At 43.0% G+C, this 19,974-nt stretch overlaps 1 protein-coding gene across 1 annotated transcript; it reads right to left on the bottom strand.

Annotated features, from left to right (window-relative positions):
* Nucleotides 1-6,312: 6,312 nt before the first annotated feature.
* NDUFB6 (NADH:ubiquinone oxidoreductase subunit B6) lies at nt 6,313-19,716 on the bottom strand. Its single transcript, XM_033926626.1, has 4 exons — nt 19,392-19,716; nt 14,683-14,775; nt 10,070-10,114; nt 6,313-6,504 (listed from the first exon to the last, which is right to left on the bottom strand). Exons 1-4 carry the CDS (start codon nt 19,569-19,571, stop codon nt 6,433-6,435), a joined length of 390 nt encoding a protein of 129 aa, XP_033782517.1. The 5' UTR covers nt 19,572-19,716; the 3' UTR covers nt 6,313-6,432.
* Between the last annotated feature and the right edge of the window lie 258 nt (nt 19,717-19,974).

Below are 19,974 nucleotides of genomic sequence, written 5' to 3'. Positions count from 1 at the left end.
CCAAGGGAATGGTCCCTAAGCCTCCTGAATGGTAATGCCACACAGGAAACATGCAAATCAGGTACACCGACAGGCTACAGACCTCTGCCCTAAGAATCTGTATTTTCGTGCAGCCAGAGATGTCTCAGGGGACCTGAGAGCCTCTGCGGCACAAAAAAAGCCTTGCTTATGAGTGAAAAACCCAATAAAATAAAGAAATGAAGCTTCTACAACTTCGCTGTGGAGAGTAAGACTGAGGAAATCCAGCACAGCCTAGAGAGGAGGAGTAGCAGAATATGTAAATTACACTCTCTATAAACTTCGCAGTAAAGGAGGGTAAAAAGAGATTTTGACCTTACCTTGATAATATCTTGTCCAGTAGATAGGCGTGTAATTCTAGACAAGCAGGTTATCTCCCCATGTCCGTGAGTCATATGTAGAAGGAATCCACTCCGGATTTTTTCTGTGTCCCTTCTACTTCACTGGGAGCTCTACTGCCACCTGCAGTTAATACCCAAGCAAACAAGAGCACAATCCACATTATGTGAAGAATACAATGGGAAATTTCCAAAACAAATCAACAGTTCTGCTCAAACATACTATTCTTGAAAACTCAATGAACAAGTAACAGCCAAAAGAAGCATCAAAGGAGCTCAGGAAGCACTCCTGTAGATGCTAAAACATATTCTACAGTATGCTTCAGGGCCCAAAGGGCTGACATCTAAGATACAACTTGGGGAAGCATAAACATAGTAACATAGTAGATGATGGCAGATAAAGCACCGCATGGTCCATCCAGTCTGCCCAACTTGATTCAATTAAATTTTTTAAAATTTTTCTTCTTAGCTATTTCTGGGCAAGAATCCAAAGCTCTAACTGGAACTGTGCTTGGGTTCCAACTGCTGAAATCTCCTCAAAACCCACTCCAGCCCATCTATACCCACCCAGCCATTGAAGCCCTTTCCAGCCCATCCTCCTCCAAACAGCCATATACAGACACAGACCGTGCAAGTCTGCCCAGTACTGGCCTTAGTTCAATATTTAATATTATGTTCTGATTCTAGATCCTGTGTTCATCCCATGCTTCTTTGAACTCAGTCACTATTTTCCTCTCCACCACCTCTCTCGGGAGCGCATTCCAGGCATCCACCACCCTCTCCGTAAAGTAGAATTTCCTAACATTGCTCTTGAATCTACCACCCTTCAACCCCAAATTATGTCCTCTGGTTTTACCATTTTCCTTTCTCTGGAAAAGATTTTGTTCTACGTTAATACCCTTCAAGTATTTGAACGTCAGAATGAGATAGTACGCAGGTGCAGGAAGAACAGGGCGGGAGTCTAGAATGAAACACCTATCTACTGGAAAATATATTATCAAGGTATGAACATAATCTCTTTTTCCAGTGCAATAGGTGTGTCATTCTAGACAAGCGGGACGTACAAAAGTAGTCCCTTGAATCTAGGGCAGGCTGACTGCGCCGGCCCGCAACATGGAGGAACCAAAGCAGAGTCCTCTCTTGCCGCAAAGTCCACCCTGTAAAACTTGGCAAATGTGTATAGAGTGGACCAAGTCACCACTCTACAAATCTCTTCTGGAGAGACTGCCTTAGCTTCCACCCAAAAGGAAGCTACACTTCTAGTTGAATGCACCATAACCGAAACAAGGAACTGTTTCCCCACAGATAATGAAGGCTGACAAAATAGCATTAAGGATCCATCTGGAGATCGTGGCTTTGGAAGCAGGTGTGCCACAATTAGATGAATGAGTCAGCACAAACAAATGGTCAGAGAGCCTAAACTCTTTGGTGACCTTTAGATAGCGAAGAAGCACTCTTCCCATGTCTCACTTCTTCAAAATGCAGTCCACTAACCTAGAACCTGTAGGTTGGAATACAGGCAAATGGACCTCCTGATTAACATGAAATGCCAAAACCACCTTAAGGAAAAGAAGGGAGATTCCAGTCTCCGAAATTCTAAAGAAAGGTTCTCGACAAGAAAGAGCCTGGAGCTCCAAGACTTGCCACGCTGAGGTCACTGCTACCAGAAAAACTACCTTTAACGTCAAGTCCAAGAGGGATGTTTGATCAGAGGTCTAATATGGAGAGCATCCTTCATAAATCTGTTGATGTCTGGATGAGACACTAGCATAGGTCCTGAGGTCTGAAACAAAAGAGCCCAGCTACTAGGACCCGAAGCAAAGCCACTGTGAGGGCCTTGGCAAGGCCCGCTTGGAGAAAAACTAATACCACTGAAACCGGAACTGGAAATTGCTCCACACTCTTGGGTGCACCAATGCTGGAAAGTTCTCCATGCCTTAGCATAGGCAGAAACTGTAGTCAACTTCTGAGACTTGAGAAGTGTGGCAGTGACCGTGTCTGAAGATCCTTTGCGCTCTAACACTTTGTATTCAGTAGCCATGCTGTAAGAGCCAAGTGATAAAGATCCTCCATACATACTGGACCCTCACTCTCTAAAGTGCGCATTCTGGACAGAGAAGCACATGTGCCAAAGGACGCCACTGAGGCTTTACTCCTAAAGCTATTGCCCCAAAGAGTCTCCTGAGAACTACCTCCACTCGACGATCCTTGCATGTCCATACTCACCACGCCACCTGTGCTCAGAAGGGAGGAGCGCTTAGAGACCTGGTCAACCAAGGAATGCACTGGAGGCTGACTACAAGCTGCTGACACTCTTGTGCCATAGGATACAGATGGGACGTGGCTCTCGCTACTTTGAGACACCCCTCCAGAGAATCCTACTGCTCCGAAATCAAGAGTTAATATTATGATGCCAAGGAAATGGTGAGAACTGAACTCTCATTCCACACATAAGGGAGGAGGAAGTAGAAAGAGCCTGTGACTAAATCCAACTCTCACAGAAACTCCAAAATCAGATCTGGCAAAGCAGATTTAAACAAACAAACAAACAACTGTGGTAATGTACCCTAGTTCTAAAGCCAAAACATGATCTAAAGAGCCGGCGTCTGTTCCTGGGCCCCCTACCAAGACATAACTGCCCTCATTAGGGCAACAATTTCTTCATTATTTTTCAAGTCTACCCTTTCCTTATTGTTCTTCCCTTATTTGTTCTTTTCTTTACTGATTGTAGTTCTCCCCTTCTTCCTCTTGTTACTTTTGTTTGTCTGATGTATGTACGTTTGTTTTTACTGACATATCCCCCGTAATATGTTCTGTTTTTAATCAATTGTTTTTATGTCATTGTATGCTGATAACAAATTTTATTATTTTTTTGTCATTGTATGCTGACAATGAATTTTTATTGTACACCGCTTTGAATTTCAAATTAAGCGGTATAACAAATTTTTAATAAACCTTGAAACCTTGGAGGATCATCCCCCCAAATTAGGGGAATCAGCAAACTGAGCAACATCAGTATCTCCTAGAAAAAGGTCTCCCAAGTCCTGAACAGCAGTAGACTGTGTAGAAGACGTGCCTTGTAAGACTATGCTGCGAGGAGACAAGTCTGAGGCACAGTGGGACTGCGCAGAAGTACAGATCTTGTGCAAGGCTTTCCACAAAAATTTCAAAAGCCGGAGAAGGCATCCAGACTAGGGAGCGCTAGTCACCCTGTGATGACTCAACTTTGCATTTCTTGGACTGCAGGATGTCTGCATCCTTACACGAGGACCGGTTACTATTTCTAGAACTCCAAAATAAAGGTGGCTGACCCAACAGGCTTGCTACCCATCTTGGCACCTTAGTACTCAGAGGAGAGGTTAAGTTATTCACTCCTGCCTCTCTGGTCCATGCCATGCGGTGCAAGGATGCTCCTAAAGTGCATATTTTGCACAATCCTGGCATGAATTTGGGGTAGCAGAGCCCGAGGACTCCATCCGAACAGGTTTTGAGGCAAAACTGCAGTTTTTGGAAGTGCAGGGATCTTTTTAAAAAAAAAAAAATTTGTTAAAAATCCAAGATGGCCGCCATCATGATTTTTGCACCTAAATTCACTAATTAAATTAACTTCCCAAAGTAAAAAAAATTGGCAATTTTGGGATTTTTCAGGAGGGGGAACACAGGGGCACATACAGAGACCCTCAAAAAACCTGAATTTCAGACCCCCCCCCCCCCCCCCACAAACACAATTCACCTCAGAGACTATAACAGCCTTACTCACTTTAGCCTGTCTCAGATCTCAAAGTAGCTGGAATGTTGAAGAATCACTGCCTCATGCTGGATATACCCCTTCCAAGAAGATCTTCAGGCTGCCCACCAGACACAGCATCTGACCACTCCACCACCCCTGTGGACCAACAGAGTGCTACCAGAAGGGGGGAGACAAAAAAAATGCAGCTGGCACCCTGCAAGATACCGCTAAGCCTCCTACAGATGCCCGACAGCCTGCAATCAAACCCCTGCAAAGCAGTAGGTGAGGAAAGTAAGCGGGGATGGCCCCAGACTCCAAAAACACTAAAGCAGGCTGGCCAACAGGTACCACCAGGGATTGGCCTGTCAGCTGCAGACCGCAGTCTGCTTCTTCTCTATGCAGGCAGAGCTATGCCAAGGATGAAAGCTCCAAGCACTGAAGATACCGAAAGCATTGAAAAAAAACACCAAATAAAATAAGAAAAGGGAAGAACAGAACTAAAACATTCCTTCCAGCTCATGTGCAGAAGAGAAAAACTGCAGGTGGCAGTAGAGCTCCCAGTGAAGTAGGAGGGACACAGAAAAAAATCCAGAATGAATTCCTTATCTAGAATGACACACCTATTGCACTGGAAATACCCATTTGTCAAGACTGATATTCCTGTTGCATTAGAATTCCCCATATTACTGTATGGGTCTCTTATCCAGTATAGATTCAAGGTGATTTACAAGCTAAGTATAATTCAGTTGAGACAGGCTATTCGGAAGGGGTTCCCTGAATAGCGAAATTTTAAAAACCAATATAGTTTGCTGGGCCTATGTTTCCAGACAGATTTGCTAGGACATCAGGCAGCCAAGTGGTATAAATTAATATCTGAATATATAAATAAAAAACCTAAAACTGGTCTAAAAGATATTTGGAGCATTGAAGTCAAGCAGCAAATTTCTGCTTCTCAATGGCCACGAATTTGGACTTGGAGAATGAGATGTACAATGTCAGCATCTATGAGACAAACTTGGTTTTTTCTGTTACATAGAATTTTTTGGACCCCAGTTAGGTTACACAAGGTAGATAGTCATTGTCATCTTGAGGCAGAGACACTGGATCATTTGTTGTTTTATTGTCCTTTGATACTAAATTTTTGGAAGTCTATCTGGGGGAAAATTAATCAAATATTAGAATCCGCTATCCCACTGACATATGATATTGTGTTATTCGGGACATTATTACAACCAAAAAGTCTAATTACTGCAAACAAGAACAAATTACTTCTTATTATGTCAGGTATAATAATACAGTTAATCACTAAAAACTAGAAATGTTGGGACAGGTTGAATTTCAACTTTTGGTGGGCATCCCTATGTCAAACTTATAAATATAAACGGATGCTTTCTACTCAAATAGGTCATTATCAGTTATTTAAAGAGATCTGGGGGAATTTGTAAAATTAGATTGAATGAATGAATCCTTTGATTTTTGTGGTTCCTTAGCACATCCAAAGGGAGGGAGGGTAGGAGGGTGGGATTAAATATACTTCTTTATTTATTCTATATAAGTGCTGATTGTTATATTAATTAATTGTTTATATTTTCTGTTTCCACTTTGTATGTGATTGAAAAATAATAAAGATATATAAACAAGAAATTCAGTTTAGATTAGATCAGGAACAGGAAGAGTGCTGAATCTTCATGCAGAAATAGCTTCTTTAGTTTTCATGCTTGTCTTCATATCTTTCTCTCCCCAAAGATTACTTTTTTATACTCTTCTCAGATAGTTAAGCATAGTTAGGAGTACTTGGCAGTCAATGACTAAATCTCAGGCTTTGTCCCCTCCCAAAAGGCTTCACAGAGAATTAAACCATAAGAAGGGTCACAATACATATTACTGACCATGTACAATCATATCTGCAGATGATAACAAGCAACATAGTTCTGGCTACATGCTGTTGAAGCCAGGCCACTGCCTGCCATCTAAATTTTATCATTGTTCAACTGATTTTCAGCCTTTTTTATTGTCTAAATTTAAGATCCATATTTTCTTCTTCAGCTTTTATGATTCAATGTCAAATGCAGTAAATAAAATATAAGACCCAAGTAATAGTTTCATCATTATACACTATGATGCTGCTCCCAACACAGAGGATTCAGACAAATGTGACCGTTTTGTCATCGCATGAACTGAATTTTAGTACCTCACTGCGCTAGACCAAGCAACATCAATACAATATCTTCTGAAGACAAAGTTTATTGTTAAATAAGAATAGTTTCCAGAATATATCAATGTAAGAAATGCACACCTATACAGAACTCTATAAATGTATATGTTTATGGGCTATTGGAGAATCTTTCAATGATGATGCTCTTCATGCTTCTCTTCTAGAGGTGGAAGTACCTCTCCTGTCTCTATGATTCTGTCACCCTAAAGAAAGAATAAACATTTTTTTAATCCACATTTTATAGTCACTTAGAGCTCCTTTTACTAAGCTGCGCTAGCGATCTTAGTGCGTACTGCATTGCTCCACGTGCTAGATGCTTAATGCCAGCATTGAGCTGGCATTAGTTATTGGCATGTAACGGGGTTAGCACGCATGCAGTTATTTTTCAGTGTGCCCTTCCAACAGCTGCATGGGTACTCTCAGGTTTCATAACTTCTTCAGGAATAATATTTATTCAAGAAGTTTATACACCAAAATATTTTAACTAAGATGATGCAGACTAATTAAAACTAAAACCTATAACTCAACTACATTACAGGATTTTGATAAGTTTTTGACCAAAGTACCTGATTAAATTTTTGCCCATTACGTAAGTCAATTTAATTGTTTTGTAAACTGCTTCAAATCCTTTGGGAGATTTAGTGGTATATAAGACACCACATTAAATTAAATATGATCTTCCTGAAGTACCTACTACTATTACTATTACTTATCACTTATATAGCACTGAAAGGTGTATGCAGCGCTGTACATTTTGGCATTTATAGACGGTCCCTGCTCGGAACAGCTTACAATCTAACTTGGACAGACAGACATGGCAGAGGGTAGTGTATGCAGAACCCAAGGTGAGAGGAGTTAGAAGTCGAAAGCACTCTCAAAGAGGTGGGCTTTTAACTGGGCCTTGAATACTGCTGGAGAAGGAGAGACCACCATAGGGATTTGAGCAGCTTGTTCCACGCATACAGTGCAGCAAGGCAGAGGGGACAGAGTCTGGAGTTGGCAGCCGAAAAGAAGGGCATAGAAAGGAGGGACTTACCAGGTGAGTGGAGCTCACGGGGGTGGGAGGAATCATAGGGGGAGATAAGTGAAGAGATAGCGAGGGGCAGCTGAGTGAGTTCATTTGTAGGTCAGTATGAGGAGTTTGAATTGCATTCAGAAACAGATGGGAAGCCTATGAAGTGACTTTAGGAGAGGGGTAACATGAGTAAAGCGGCTCTCCTGGAATATGAGTCGTGCAGCCGAATTCTGGACGGATTGGAGGGGAATGCGATGGCTAAGCAGAAGGCTTGAGAGTACCGAGTTGCAGTAGTCTAAGCGCGAGGTGATGAAGGCAAGGATAAGTGTTTTGGTAGTGTGTTTAGAGAGGAAGGGTCAGATTTTGGTAATATAGAGGAAGAAGCGGCAGGTTTAAGCGAAATGTTGCATCAGGGCGGTGATGGAGAGAGAGGTGTCAAAGATTATCCCGAGATTATGAGCAGACAAAACAAGAAGGATGAGTGTTGTCCACAGAGATGGAGAACGAGGGAAGCGGAGAGGTGGGTTTAGGTGGGAAGATGAGCAGCTCTGTTTTAGCCATATTTATTTATTTTAGTAGTTATATACAACTTATAGCCTAACTGGTTTACATTCAGGTACTCAAGCATTTTTCCCTATCTGTCCCAGAGGGTTTACACTCTATCTAATGTACCTGGGGAAAAGGGGGATTAAGTGACTTGCCCAGGTTCACAAGGAACAGCATGGGATTTGAACCCACAACCTCAGGGTACTGAGGATGTAACTCTAATCATTGCACTATTCACGCCCCACTTTTTAGATGGCAGTGAAATATCTAGGTAAGTGTCAGACAGGCAGACTGAGACTCAGATCTGGATTTAAGACTGGAAAATATTTTACCTACTTATTTTATCCATCTTATTTAATTAATGACCAACAGCTCTAAAATATTTTGTTTTAATCAGCATTTGAATTCAACTTTCATACTATGCTCTAGAGCAGGGGTGCCCAATAGGTCAATTGCGATCGACCGGTAGCTCGCCAAGGCAAAGTGAGTCGATCATCCAGGACTCACTTTGCCTTGGCGATCTATCGGGCCGATCAATCTTCCTCTCCCCGATGTCAATTCTGCCGTCGGAGAGGAAGTACGGGCTAGTCAATCGCTGCCTGGCTGGGCGGAACTTCCTCTCCGACGGCAGAATTGACGTCGGGGAAAGGAAGATTGATCGGCCCGAACCAGAGAGAGCATGGGGCGTCGTCGGCTTTGAGGCCTGTTATCCATTGGTGGCGTTTGGATCCTGTTCCCCGATGGCAGTGGCAAGTGGCAGTGGCTTGGGGAAGGGCAGAGAGAAAGAAAGAAAGGGGGCAGGCAGGGAAACAGAAGGAAAGAAGAGAAACAGAAAAAAAGAAATGGGGCATGAAGAGAGAAGAAAGAAAAGGCAGGGAGAGAGGAAGAAAAAGTTGGGGCAGGGAATGAGGTTTGGAGGAGAGGAAGCATACAGGCTGAAAGAAAGATTGGATGCACAGTCAGAAGAAGAAAGTGCAACCAGAGACTCATGAAATCACCAGACAAGGTAGGAAAAATGATTTTATTTTAAATTTAGTGATCAAAATGTGTCTGAATTTATATCTGCTGTCTATATTTTACAATATGGTCCCCTTTTACTAAACCGCAATAGTGGTTTTTAGCACAGGGAGCCTATGAGCGTCGAGAGCAGCGCTGGGCATTCAGCGCAGCTCCCTGCACTAAAAAATGCTATTGTGGTTTAGTAAAAAGGGGGGGGTATTTGTCTATGGTTTTTGTATGGTTGTTACTGAGGTGACAGTGCATAGAGTCATCTGTTTTGACCTCTTTGAAAAAACCCCGGAATAGGAATGATAATTAACAATTCTATGCATACAGTGTGCGTTGTGTTTTTTAAAAATTTTATTGTTGGTAGATCATTTTGACTTGGTCATTTTAAAAGTAGCTCGCGAGTCAAAAAAGTGTGGGCACCCCTGCTCTAGAGACTCAATGTTGCCTTAGGATCAAGTGTTGTTCACCATGAGGATGACAGACACTGAAAACCAATCACATTCCTATAATTTTGATAGGGTTATTTCCATGCTTTAAAATATCCATTCCCCTGGGTTGAGTGGATGCTTTACAGAAGCAAGTTGAATTTTACAGTGACTAAATAAAGAACACCAATTCCATGAAAAGTACATCCATCCTTATAAAATGTACATAAGTATTATGCTAGGATCATGTCTTTACTAAGTTTATTTCAAAATGTGTCTAAGGCTGATTTACTTCTTGTTTCTGGCAAGATTTCTGACAAAAATTACTCAATATAAATCAGAGGCTCTCCTAGTGAAGAGCCAGAGATCAACTGCAATCGAGGGCATTCCAAAAGAAAGCAAACCAGGCACAAAAGATGGGCTTTTAGCTCTTACCTGTTCTGAGGCAGCTCAAAACACTAAGCACTCACCCTTTCCCCTCAGTCATACATAGAATTTCTGCATGCTAACAGTGAAAAGTGGTAGATCAACCTTTCTTCACAGACATCAAATCAAAAAGGAAAGAATAGGCCCTCCTAGGGAAGCTGCAGTCTGTTATGATAAAATACCAATTTCTTACAAATTAACATCTGCAAATCCAAGAGGAGGTGGGGGCAAAATAGTTTGTTCACTCATTCCAAGGGCACCATTCACAGGGGAGAAAATGGTAAAATATTAGTTCATAACTGTACTACCCTTTACTCCCAATAAAAGTAGGAATGTTCACTGACTTACTGGGAATAGCTTGGGCTTCAGTGCCATGATTCCATAGGGCTTCGTCTGAAATGAACAACAATATGTCAGATGCCACCATTGCAAAGGTTGATTTATATATCAAGATAAAGGAAGTGAAATTATATTAAATCACAAATAACCATATATCAAAAATGAAAACTGTCTAAAAGAAATTTTAAATGGCCAGATAAATATAGCTTTACCACTGCCTCCTCTATTTATCAACTTATAAAAGGTAAGTGCTAGAATATTATTCTCCATGCTTTTGCAAAACGAGTACATTCAAGAGCTGTAAATATTATAATGAAGTGAATATGCATTTTATTTACATAAGGCTGAGGTGGTCATTCTATGTCCTGCTTCTAACTGCCTAGGCACTTTGCAATGAGACACTTTTTTGTATCTGTTACAGCTCTCTCGACTTCTGTTGAATATCATCAGTAATACAATTTGTATGTTCACATTTCATATGTAAGTTTGGTTTTATTAGTTTAGATGCCTATTTCTTTAGGTACTCTTAAAATATATGTTTTTAATTATTTAATCTATTCATTATTTATTTATTATGTTCTTATTATATGGATGCTATTTATTATTTGTGTTTTATAGTATTGTAGGCCTTTGAGGCTGTTTAGACAAAAAAGCCGAGTCAGGCATGGTTTTGACCCCTCCGCTACTGTTGCTAATAAAGTTGTCTGCATTTGGAATACCCTTAGACCTTGGTCTCCTTGATTTTTGACTTTGGTTTGGTTTGCTCCATCTCTCTGCCAGACTGCCTCTTGTTGACTGCCTGCCTGCCTGCCTATCTGTTTTCTTGGATATGCCTTGGGCTCTTGACATTTTGTAATACATTATGGTAGGTGTAGTCCTGTTTCTGTTTGTAATAATAATTACAACTTTATTTTTCTATACCGCCAACATCCAAAAAGTTCTAGGCGGTTCACAGAATAAAAAAGACTGGGCATTCCAGTGATGATACAAAGCACACAGAAAAGCAATATGAGTTGTGGTTTGTGTATTTGTCTGTGTGCCAATTTTGGAATGGCCAGACCTAGCTGCACCAAACCTTTTGTGGTAGTAGGTCCTTGGGGTTCATTTAGCTTTTCTATTTTTCAAAGCTGGTGAGTGACCTGGGGATAGAGTGCAAAAGGTGAGGGGCAAAGTTGACAAGCAGAGGGCTATTCTATTAAGGGGAATCTAGAGGGCTTCTATTAGGAATCTTTTCTGTAAAAAAAAAGGTAGGCATCTACTTTCCTTTATAAAATATTAACATAACTGAGTATATGTTTTAGTGTATATGATTAGGTGTGAGCAGATACACCAATCGTAGAGGTGCCTATATGTTGGTGATATGCCTAAGAACATAAGAATTGCCATACTGGGACAGACTGAAGGTCCATCAAGCCCAGTGTCCTGTTTCCAACAGTGGCCAACTCGTATTATTAAGTTTATTTAAAAAGTTTTTATACCGCTTAATCAAATTTCCAGGTGGTGTACAGAAATAAAATGTGTCTTAAAAAAAAGAAACAAAACAAGTATCAGCAATACTGTCATCAAGAGAAGGGAAATCATAATCCAGGACTAGCTTTACAGTGCCAGCTTGTTCCATCATTCATAGTATATGTATGTGCAAGGATTTTTAGAAAAGCATATGTATCTCAAGTCACTGGACAACAATACAGAACATTCCCAGTGTCACTTTGGTTACTATTGGATATACTGAAATTTTGAAAAGGAATAAATAGGTAGGTTTGGTTTGTACAGTGTTTTAATAGTATGAACTGACTTGCCCCCCTTTTATGAAGCCGTGGCAGTAAAAGCTCTCACGTGCATAGGAATTCTATGAGCGTCGCAGCTTTTACCACTGCGGCCAGCAATACAAAAAACCCTAACGTGGCTTCATAAAAGGGGGAGTTAGTTCACATGAAGAATTTGAACCCCCCTGGTGGTGATAAACATTTTAAAGCAGACCATGCCCAGATAAACTGTCCCGAGATATTCATTTTTGGGCCATGTGCCATCATCAGAAATGAATATCCGGTGCTAAGCTCAGTGGGGCTGGACGCTGGAACTGATATTCAGTTGGAGCCTGCATAAGACAGTTATGTGAGCCCCAGCTGAATATCAACTGGGACCCATATAAAACAAATACTGCAGTTTCCCTCCACTCCTTCCCCCGAGATCCATAGCCCTCCTTCCAACCCATCAATTAAGAGTGAAGATCCCCTATTTCCACCCCATCACCTTCCTCCGCAGGTCCTTAATGCCAACCCTAGGATAGTGATGGACCCCTGTGAGACCCTCCATCATCGGACCCTATTTAATAGCGCCCTGAGGTCCCTGGTGATCTGAGGGGGGGGGGGGGAATTGAAGGCATCAGCAAAGTCTACTTGCTCCTGTCCCTAGTGGTGGCAAATCTAAAATGGCTGCTGCAACCTCTACAGGGAGCCTTGTGGTAATAAATTCTCCCCGAAATGCCAACCCCATACCGCCCCTGACCTGTCTACTTTTTCTGGGGCCACTAAAGGCCGATATTCAGCAGCACTTCTCAATTCAGTGCAACTGCATATCGGGGGATAGGAGGTCACAGGCAATTTACCTGCCCGCTTAAGTCATTTTAAATGTTGGCCAGGAAAAGTTTTTGGTGTCTTGTCAGTAAACAGAATTTATTACTCATGTGTGTAAATTGTGTTTTATCTACATGTATAATCTTTAAATGTTGAATATTAAATTGTTCACTGATTTGCAGTTCTGTTATATGAAACATTTTAGCAACTGGGGAAAAAACATTGAAAAAGCTATACTGTTTTCATCTTTTAAAAAATATTTTGCTGTTTTCTTCCTTTGCTTCCCCTTAATTCAGCAGCAACAACTCTTTCTATTGTTTATTTCTATAGAACTACTGGGCAAACACACAAAAGAGACTGTCCCTGCTCCACTGAGTTTCTAATCTTTTTAAAACACAAAGACAAGACATACAATTGTAAACTACCTTGTTACTGAAGGTTAAAGGCAGTATAGCAAATAATAAACAAACTACAAGGTTTCAGGAAATATACTAGAGAAAACCCCCCCAACAAGGCTATGATTAGGAAAAACCAAAGCTTAAGATGTAAACGCAGCCTCAAAAAGTGGGTCTTTAGATAGGATTCAAGTATGGACAAGAATAGGAATGTGCCTTGTCGTACAAATCTGTGTGTGTTATTTCAAACAAAACAAAATGCAAACATAAAACCATCCAAAATATAAATGTTCTATCTGTACACAGCTATCAAAGAATGAGTTACACCAATTTATGAAGGCTGTTCTAGTGAGATGGTGCACCAAGATGAAAAGCATGCAGCTGGCTATGGAGGAGGGTACAGAAGATAACTTTTCTTATAAACAACTTGCAATAGAAATCAACCAAACCCAAGATTTTTTATTTCTGTAGAAACCGAATCTGCAACCAAAATGTGTCTTATGATTTCAAAGCAGAAAATGAAACTGGACAAGCCCCACTCCCCCCGTCACTAATGCACACAGCATACCTTCCCCTCCCCGCCAACCACCAAAGGCCTTCCTTAATCATCCCTGTGGTCTGGTGGCCTAAGCAGGGCAAGAATTATTCAGTCACATTCTCCCTGGTCGTCTCCGCTATACAAATGGCTGCTGCAACCTTCAGCTGCAGTCTTGCAAGACCGCATTGAAGGTCATGGTGGCTATCTTGAGATTGGAGACAGTATAAGCAGTTTGGTGGTGGAGATAAATAGGACAAGAGCAAATGTGCAATCACTCTTGCCTTGGTTAGGTCACTAGACCACCTAAAGTAGCACAGGGATTGGGGGGAGTGGGAGGCATGGTTTATTCAGTTTCAGCAGAAACCTGAACCTGGATTTCAGTTCACTTTTGGTGCTGAAACCTAAATTCTGTTGGTCTCTAGTTTGCAAGGAGGGAAAAGAGGCAGTAAGGAGTTGCACTGTGAATATACTTCCTGTTTGGTGAGACAGAATCTCTGGGGCAGGCTGAAAGCAGCCTCCAAGGATTACTGCTGTGCCACTGAAGCTATTTTTAGCAGGGAGCACTGTGGGGATTCCTGGGGTGGTGACAGCAGAGAGGGGGGTGGTGGAAGAACAGCTTTCCAGAAGAGATTGAAGGGATGAAGAGAGAGGTGCTGGCCTAGGTAGGGTGGACACCTGGAATGCTCTCCCAGAGGAAGTAATTGCAGAATCCACCATTCTAGGATTTAAGGGTAAACTAGATGCACATCTCCTTAAGAGTGGCATAGAGTGATACAGGTAAGGGTAAATTATATGCACATCTCCCTTGAGAAGCATACAGTGATATGGGGACTAAAACTATGCCAGGGTACACCTGGCGTGGCCTCCGCGCGTGTGGATCACTGGACTTGATGGACCCAGGGTCTGATCCGGAGAGGGCAATTCTTATGTTCTAAAACTTCCCTTGACCTATGAACTGGATTGACCTATATTGCATATAAACAGTAGCAGTGTGACAACAAACTATATTAGAATAAAAAATTTATATTTTAGAGCCTTCTGAAGTTCCATTTTGACCAGTCTCTTTCAATACAGCCTTGTTTCTCGTGTTGCAAAGAGAAACAATATGCTCACCTCTATATGGTATTTGACGTAGTAGTGAACAATCCAGGCAGGTATAAAGAATCGAGTTAATATAAAAGAACCAGTGTTGTATGTTTTAAAAACCTAGAAAAAGAAAACCACAACTAGTCATACCTTTCAAAGAAATTAACATTCTATTTATTCATAATCAGCACACTGTTGGGTCCTTTGACAAAGGTGCAGCGCATGCTAAATACTGAGCCGCCCATACTATTCCTTTGGGTGGCTTGGCAACACACCTTTGTAAAAACCTGGCAATGGGTGGCATTCCATAAAATTGTACAAAAAAAAAAATCAGCGCTGGAAAAAAAAAAAAAATCGGCTCAGAGCGCTATTCTATAAATGGCTCTCCAGGTTGAGTGCCGATTCCTGCACCCAAATCTGGGCACTGGTATTTAAGCCAGTTGAAACCTGGTATAAATGAGAGTGCCCCAATTTCTGGCATTTGGGCTGAAATGGGCACAACTTTTTGGAAGACTCTTGCCCCTTACCTGAACACTCTCTCTTTTGAAAGAGAAGGTTCCTGGCCTGGCCCGCCCCTGTTGCTTCAGTGGGGGGGGGGCGAGGGAATGGAGTGTGCCAGTTTGCAGGGTTGGCTTCAGGGATGGGGGAGGCAGGGAGGAATCAGCGGCAGGGGGCGGGGGATGGAGCGTGTCGGGTGGCAGGGTCAGCTTCGGGGGTTGGATGGCCCGTGTTATGCCTATGGCCAAGGGGTAACTGAAACTCAGCATACTGCGTGACATGTCTCCTCAAGCCTGCTTATCTGCTATCCTGACCTCAGTGACCTGGGTGTTGCCAAAACAAAGAACAAAAGAACAGTAAAACCAGGTTGACCAGGTGTCCAAATGAAGAAAGCTGATTTCTGCAACAAGCCTGCTTATAATAATAATAATAACTTTATTTTTGTATACCGCCATACCCGGAAGAGTTCTAGGCGGTTCACATCAATTAAACAAGGTTACAAGTGGTTTACATTAGTTGAGCGGGGTTACAAGCGGTTCAATAACAAATTGATCAAAGTTGCCAGGGGGGGTGAGGGAAGGATGTAGAGGGGAGAGGGGTTGTTAGATAGAAGGGGCGTTGGGATCCTGGTCTTGGAAGAGGCGGGTTTTGAGTAGTTTTCTAAAGCCGAGGTAGTTGGGGGCCTTGAGGGCTTATCTGCTATCCTGACCTCTTGACCACAGTAACCTGGGTGTTGTCAAAACAAAGAACAAAAGAACAGGACCGGGTGTGCCTGAGTCGTAGTGAAGGAAGCTGGTTACTGCAGGATCAGCTTGTATAACTATGAACTCAGCAGTTTTCACTCTATATAAGAACGGGACTTTTCCCCCAACATCAGAATCCATTTCGTTGCAACCAAGGGGCAGTCCCATGTCCTACCCACCTATCAATCGCAGGGATTCCCGATTGTGAAGGATGATGACGCCTGGGATCACGGTGAAGTTATTCTATTTTTATATTCATCTATATATATAAGTATAATAAAGGGTTATTGTCTATGCTTTTATATTGTCTGTGTGCTTTTCTGAGTGTCACTGATCATCCCATCTGACAGAAATAAGTGGCAGAACAGCCCAAGATAAAGATGGGCCTGTACTATTGTCTACCTGGGCAAAATGAAACTACCGATGAAGAAATGGAAGCCGAGATGAAACGGGAATGCAAAAATGGTAACACGATCATTATGGGAGACTTTAACTATCCCGGAATAGACTGGAGTCTTGGAAACTCAAAATGCGCTAGGGAGACCGGATTCCTGGAGGCTATACAGGACTGCTTCATGGATCAGCTTGTCAGAGAACCGACAAGAGGAAATGCCACTCTGGATCTAATCCTTAATGGGCTAAGAGGACCTGCAAAGGATGTGGAAGTAGAGGGACCGTTGCGAAACAGCGATCATAACATGATCAAGTTCAAAGTCGAAGTAGGAATACCAAAGGGAAAGAGAATCATAGCGACAACTTTTAACTTCAAGAAAGGAAACTATGAAGCAATGAGGGTAATGGTAAGGAAGAAACTCAGGAACAACACAAAGAAATGGCAGACTGTAGAGCAAGCCTGGTCTTTATTCAAGGACATGGTAAGCGAGGCGCAAAATCGGTATATCCCCAGATTCAGAAAAGGGTTCAAAAAGACCCAGCGTGGATAACTAAAGAAGTGAAGAAAGAGATAGGGGATAAGAAGAATTCATTCAAGAAATGGAAAAAGGGCAAAACCAAGGAGAACTGGAAAGAATACAGGAAGTATCAAAAAGACTGCCACCTCGTGGTTAGAAAAGCAAAAAGAGAATATAAAGAGAGGCTAGCCAGGGAAGCACGAAATTTCAAACCGTTCTTCAGATATGTTAAAGGGAAGCAGCTGGCTAGGGAGGAGGTGGGACCGCTGGATGACGGAGATAGGAAGGGAGTGGTGAAGGAGGAGAAAGATTTGGCGGAAAGACTAAACATGTTCTTTTCGTCAGTATTTACAAAAGAAGACACATCCAACATACCGGAACCTGAACAAATCTTCAAAGGAGACCAAGCAGAAAAATTAACATCCATGGAAGTAAGCCTTGAGGATGTACACAGGCAGATAGAAAAATTAAAAACTGACAAATCGCCGGGCTCAGACGGACTCCACCCTAGAGTATTGAAAGAACTAAAGGAGGACATAGTGGAACTACAACAGCAGGTTTGTAATCTATCCCTGAAAGCAGGCGCGATCTCGGAGGATTGGAAGATAGCCAATGTTACGTCCATCTTTAAAAAGGGATCGAGAGGTGACCCGGGGAACTACAGACCGGTAAGTCTGACCTCGGTTCCGGGGAAAATGGCAGAAGCGCTGATAAAAGATAGCATCGAGGAGCATCTAGAGAGGCATAAACTTATGAAAACAAGCCAACTTGGCTTCTGCAAGGGAAGATCGTGCCTGACGAACTTATTGCACTTCTTCGAAGGAATTAACAAACGGATGGACAAAGAGGACCCCATAGACATTGTATTCTTAGACTTCCAAAAAGCTTTTGACAAGGTACCCCATGAACGCCTACTTCGGAAACTAAAGAACCATGGGGTGGAAGGAGTCGTACACAGATGGATCAGGAATTGGTTGGCGGGCAGGAAGCAGAGGGTAGGAGTGAAGGGCTACTACTCGGACTGGAGGAAGGTCACGAGTGGCGTTCCGCAGGGGTCAGTGCTTGGACCGCTGCTATTCAATGTATTTATAAATGATCTAGAAACGGGGACAAAGAGCGAAGTAATAAAATTTGCAGATGACACCAAGCTATTTAATGGGGCTAGGACTAAAGAGGACTGCGAAGATTTACAAAGGGACCTGAATAAACTAGGGGAGATGGAAACTTCTCCTCTGACACAAATTCCAATTGCATCAGAGGAGAAGCTTCCGCCCACACACATGCGACTGCAGGCACAGGCAGGCAGTCTCTGCCAGCTTCAGTAAGTGTCTTTACTAAAGCGCCGCAAAGGTAAGGGGGAGGGAGAGAGATAGATTTGCTGTAGATTTGGCTTTGGGAGTTCCTGGCAGCCCCGACACCCAACAAAGCTTGAGCCCAGCCAGAGACCTAAGCACAAGCACATACCATATTGATCAGAGCAGACCCAGCTCTACTCCAGTCCTTAGTCATCTGTTACAAGTCTGAACAGCATCAAAACTCATGCCGTTTATCCGCCGCCTCATTTCCTAGCAACATCTGCCACAACTCCGCCCATCTTACACGCTACCGCCGTCGGTGATTGCTCTGGTATGACAAATAAACGCTAATGATTCACTGGAACGTTTTGAGATTCAATGGAGACACAACACGCAAATCCCAGATGTCATGATGTCAAGATGGTTTGAGGTGCCCACACACAAGATGGTTTGAAGCATTCTCACACACATGACTGCAGGCACAGGCAAGCAGTCTCCGCCGGCTTCAGTAAGTTTCTTTACTAACGTACCGCGAAGGTAAGGGGGGGGAAGGGAGATTCTCTGGTGAGGTGAAGGGTGGTGAGGTGGCGAGAGGGAAGGGTGGATGCTGCGGGGACGTAGTTGTGAAGGGGACGGCGGGGACGGTGGTCCGGTAACGGGGACAGATTTTTTTCCCTTGTCATTCTCTAGTTTGCATCATACATTCATGGATTTCCTCTGGAGTTTTTTTCTTCTGCAGGAATAGGAACTTCATGACGGCTCAGAATTCCAACTTGAAAATGGCACACTTTTCACTGACATGGTTCAATCAATGATCTGAAACAATGTAAAAACATAGGATTACGATTCTGCAAATTGGCACTTTGCAAAATAGAATAACACTCTTTTCAGCTACAGAGGCAAAATAACGCTAAGAATTTAGAAAGTTGGTTGGGCCGAGGACTTTTCAACACCCTCTCGTATAAGGGATGAGGAGAACTATAGAAAGGCTAAACTAGATCCAACCAAAAGACCAATCCGACATAAACAAAATACATTTCACTAATCAACAAGACTGAAAACGCAAAATGATCTCGAGGTAAACCCCAGGATCGCAACTTCAAAGACCCTCTGCGACCTTAAGACAGGTGTCTTTCGCCTCACTCTGCCTCGATCAATAGGTGTACAACCCACGAGACGATCTCACGCTCGAGTCTCCCAGACCCGTTTAGCAGCCGACGAGCGCAGAGGAGAGGAGAGGAGAGGAGAGGAGAGGGAAACCCGACCCAGCGCTCCCCCCCCCCCCTTACGTAGGCTCTCCATAGGCTTTGAGGCTTCAGGAAGTTCTGCCAGAAGCGCTCCATGAGCCCAGGATTCCTGGGCGGCAGCACAGGCTCGCGGGGACTCAGCTCCTGGTCCTTGAGCCATTTCCGCCGCAGCGCTCGCAGCTGCTCCAGCCGCAGCTTCTCATCAGCGGTGTAGCCCGACATGGCGGCCGCGCGCACTCTGAAGTGGGAGAGCGGTCGCCACCAGCGACCTTGCAAAAAAACAAAATTGGAGCAGACACACGCCAGCGCAGAGCGATGACCTGGACACGGAACGGAAGTCGTCGCAGAGAAAAGGAACTGTGTGGGGTGGTGCATGCGCCGTGTGGTGTACACGCGGGAAGTGCTCGGGACGTGGGCTTGGCATTATAGTTAAACATATGCAAAAATGGGACGTTTAAAAAAAAATAATAATAATAATTGAACCGCTTCGGATGAAAACGGGGGCAGGGGCAAGCGTTCCTTGAAGTGCCTGTGAGTTTTTTTTGCAAACTATCCCCCTCTTTTACAAAGCTGCGCTAGCGTTTTCAGCGCTATTACCTCGGCGGCCGGCGCCAAAAACGCTAGC

The sequence above is a fragment of the Geotrypetes seraphini genome, chromosome 1 (genome assembly GCF_902459505.1).
Source record: "Geotrypetes seraphini chromosome 1, aGeoSer1.1, whole genome shotgun sequence".
NCBI lineage: Eukaryota > Metazoa > Chordata > Amphibia > Gymnophiona > Dermophiidae > Geotrypetes > Geotrypetes seraphini.
The sequence above is the reverse complement of the archived record's forward strand: the minus strand, read 5'-3'. Positions and strand labels throughout refer to the sequence as shown.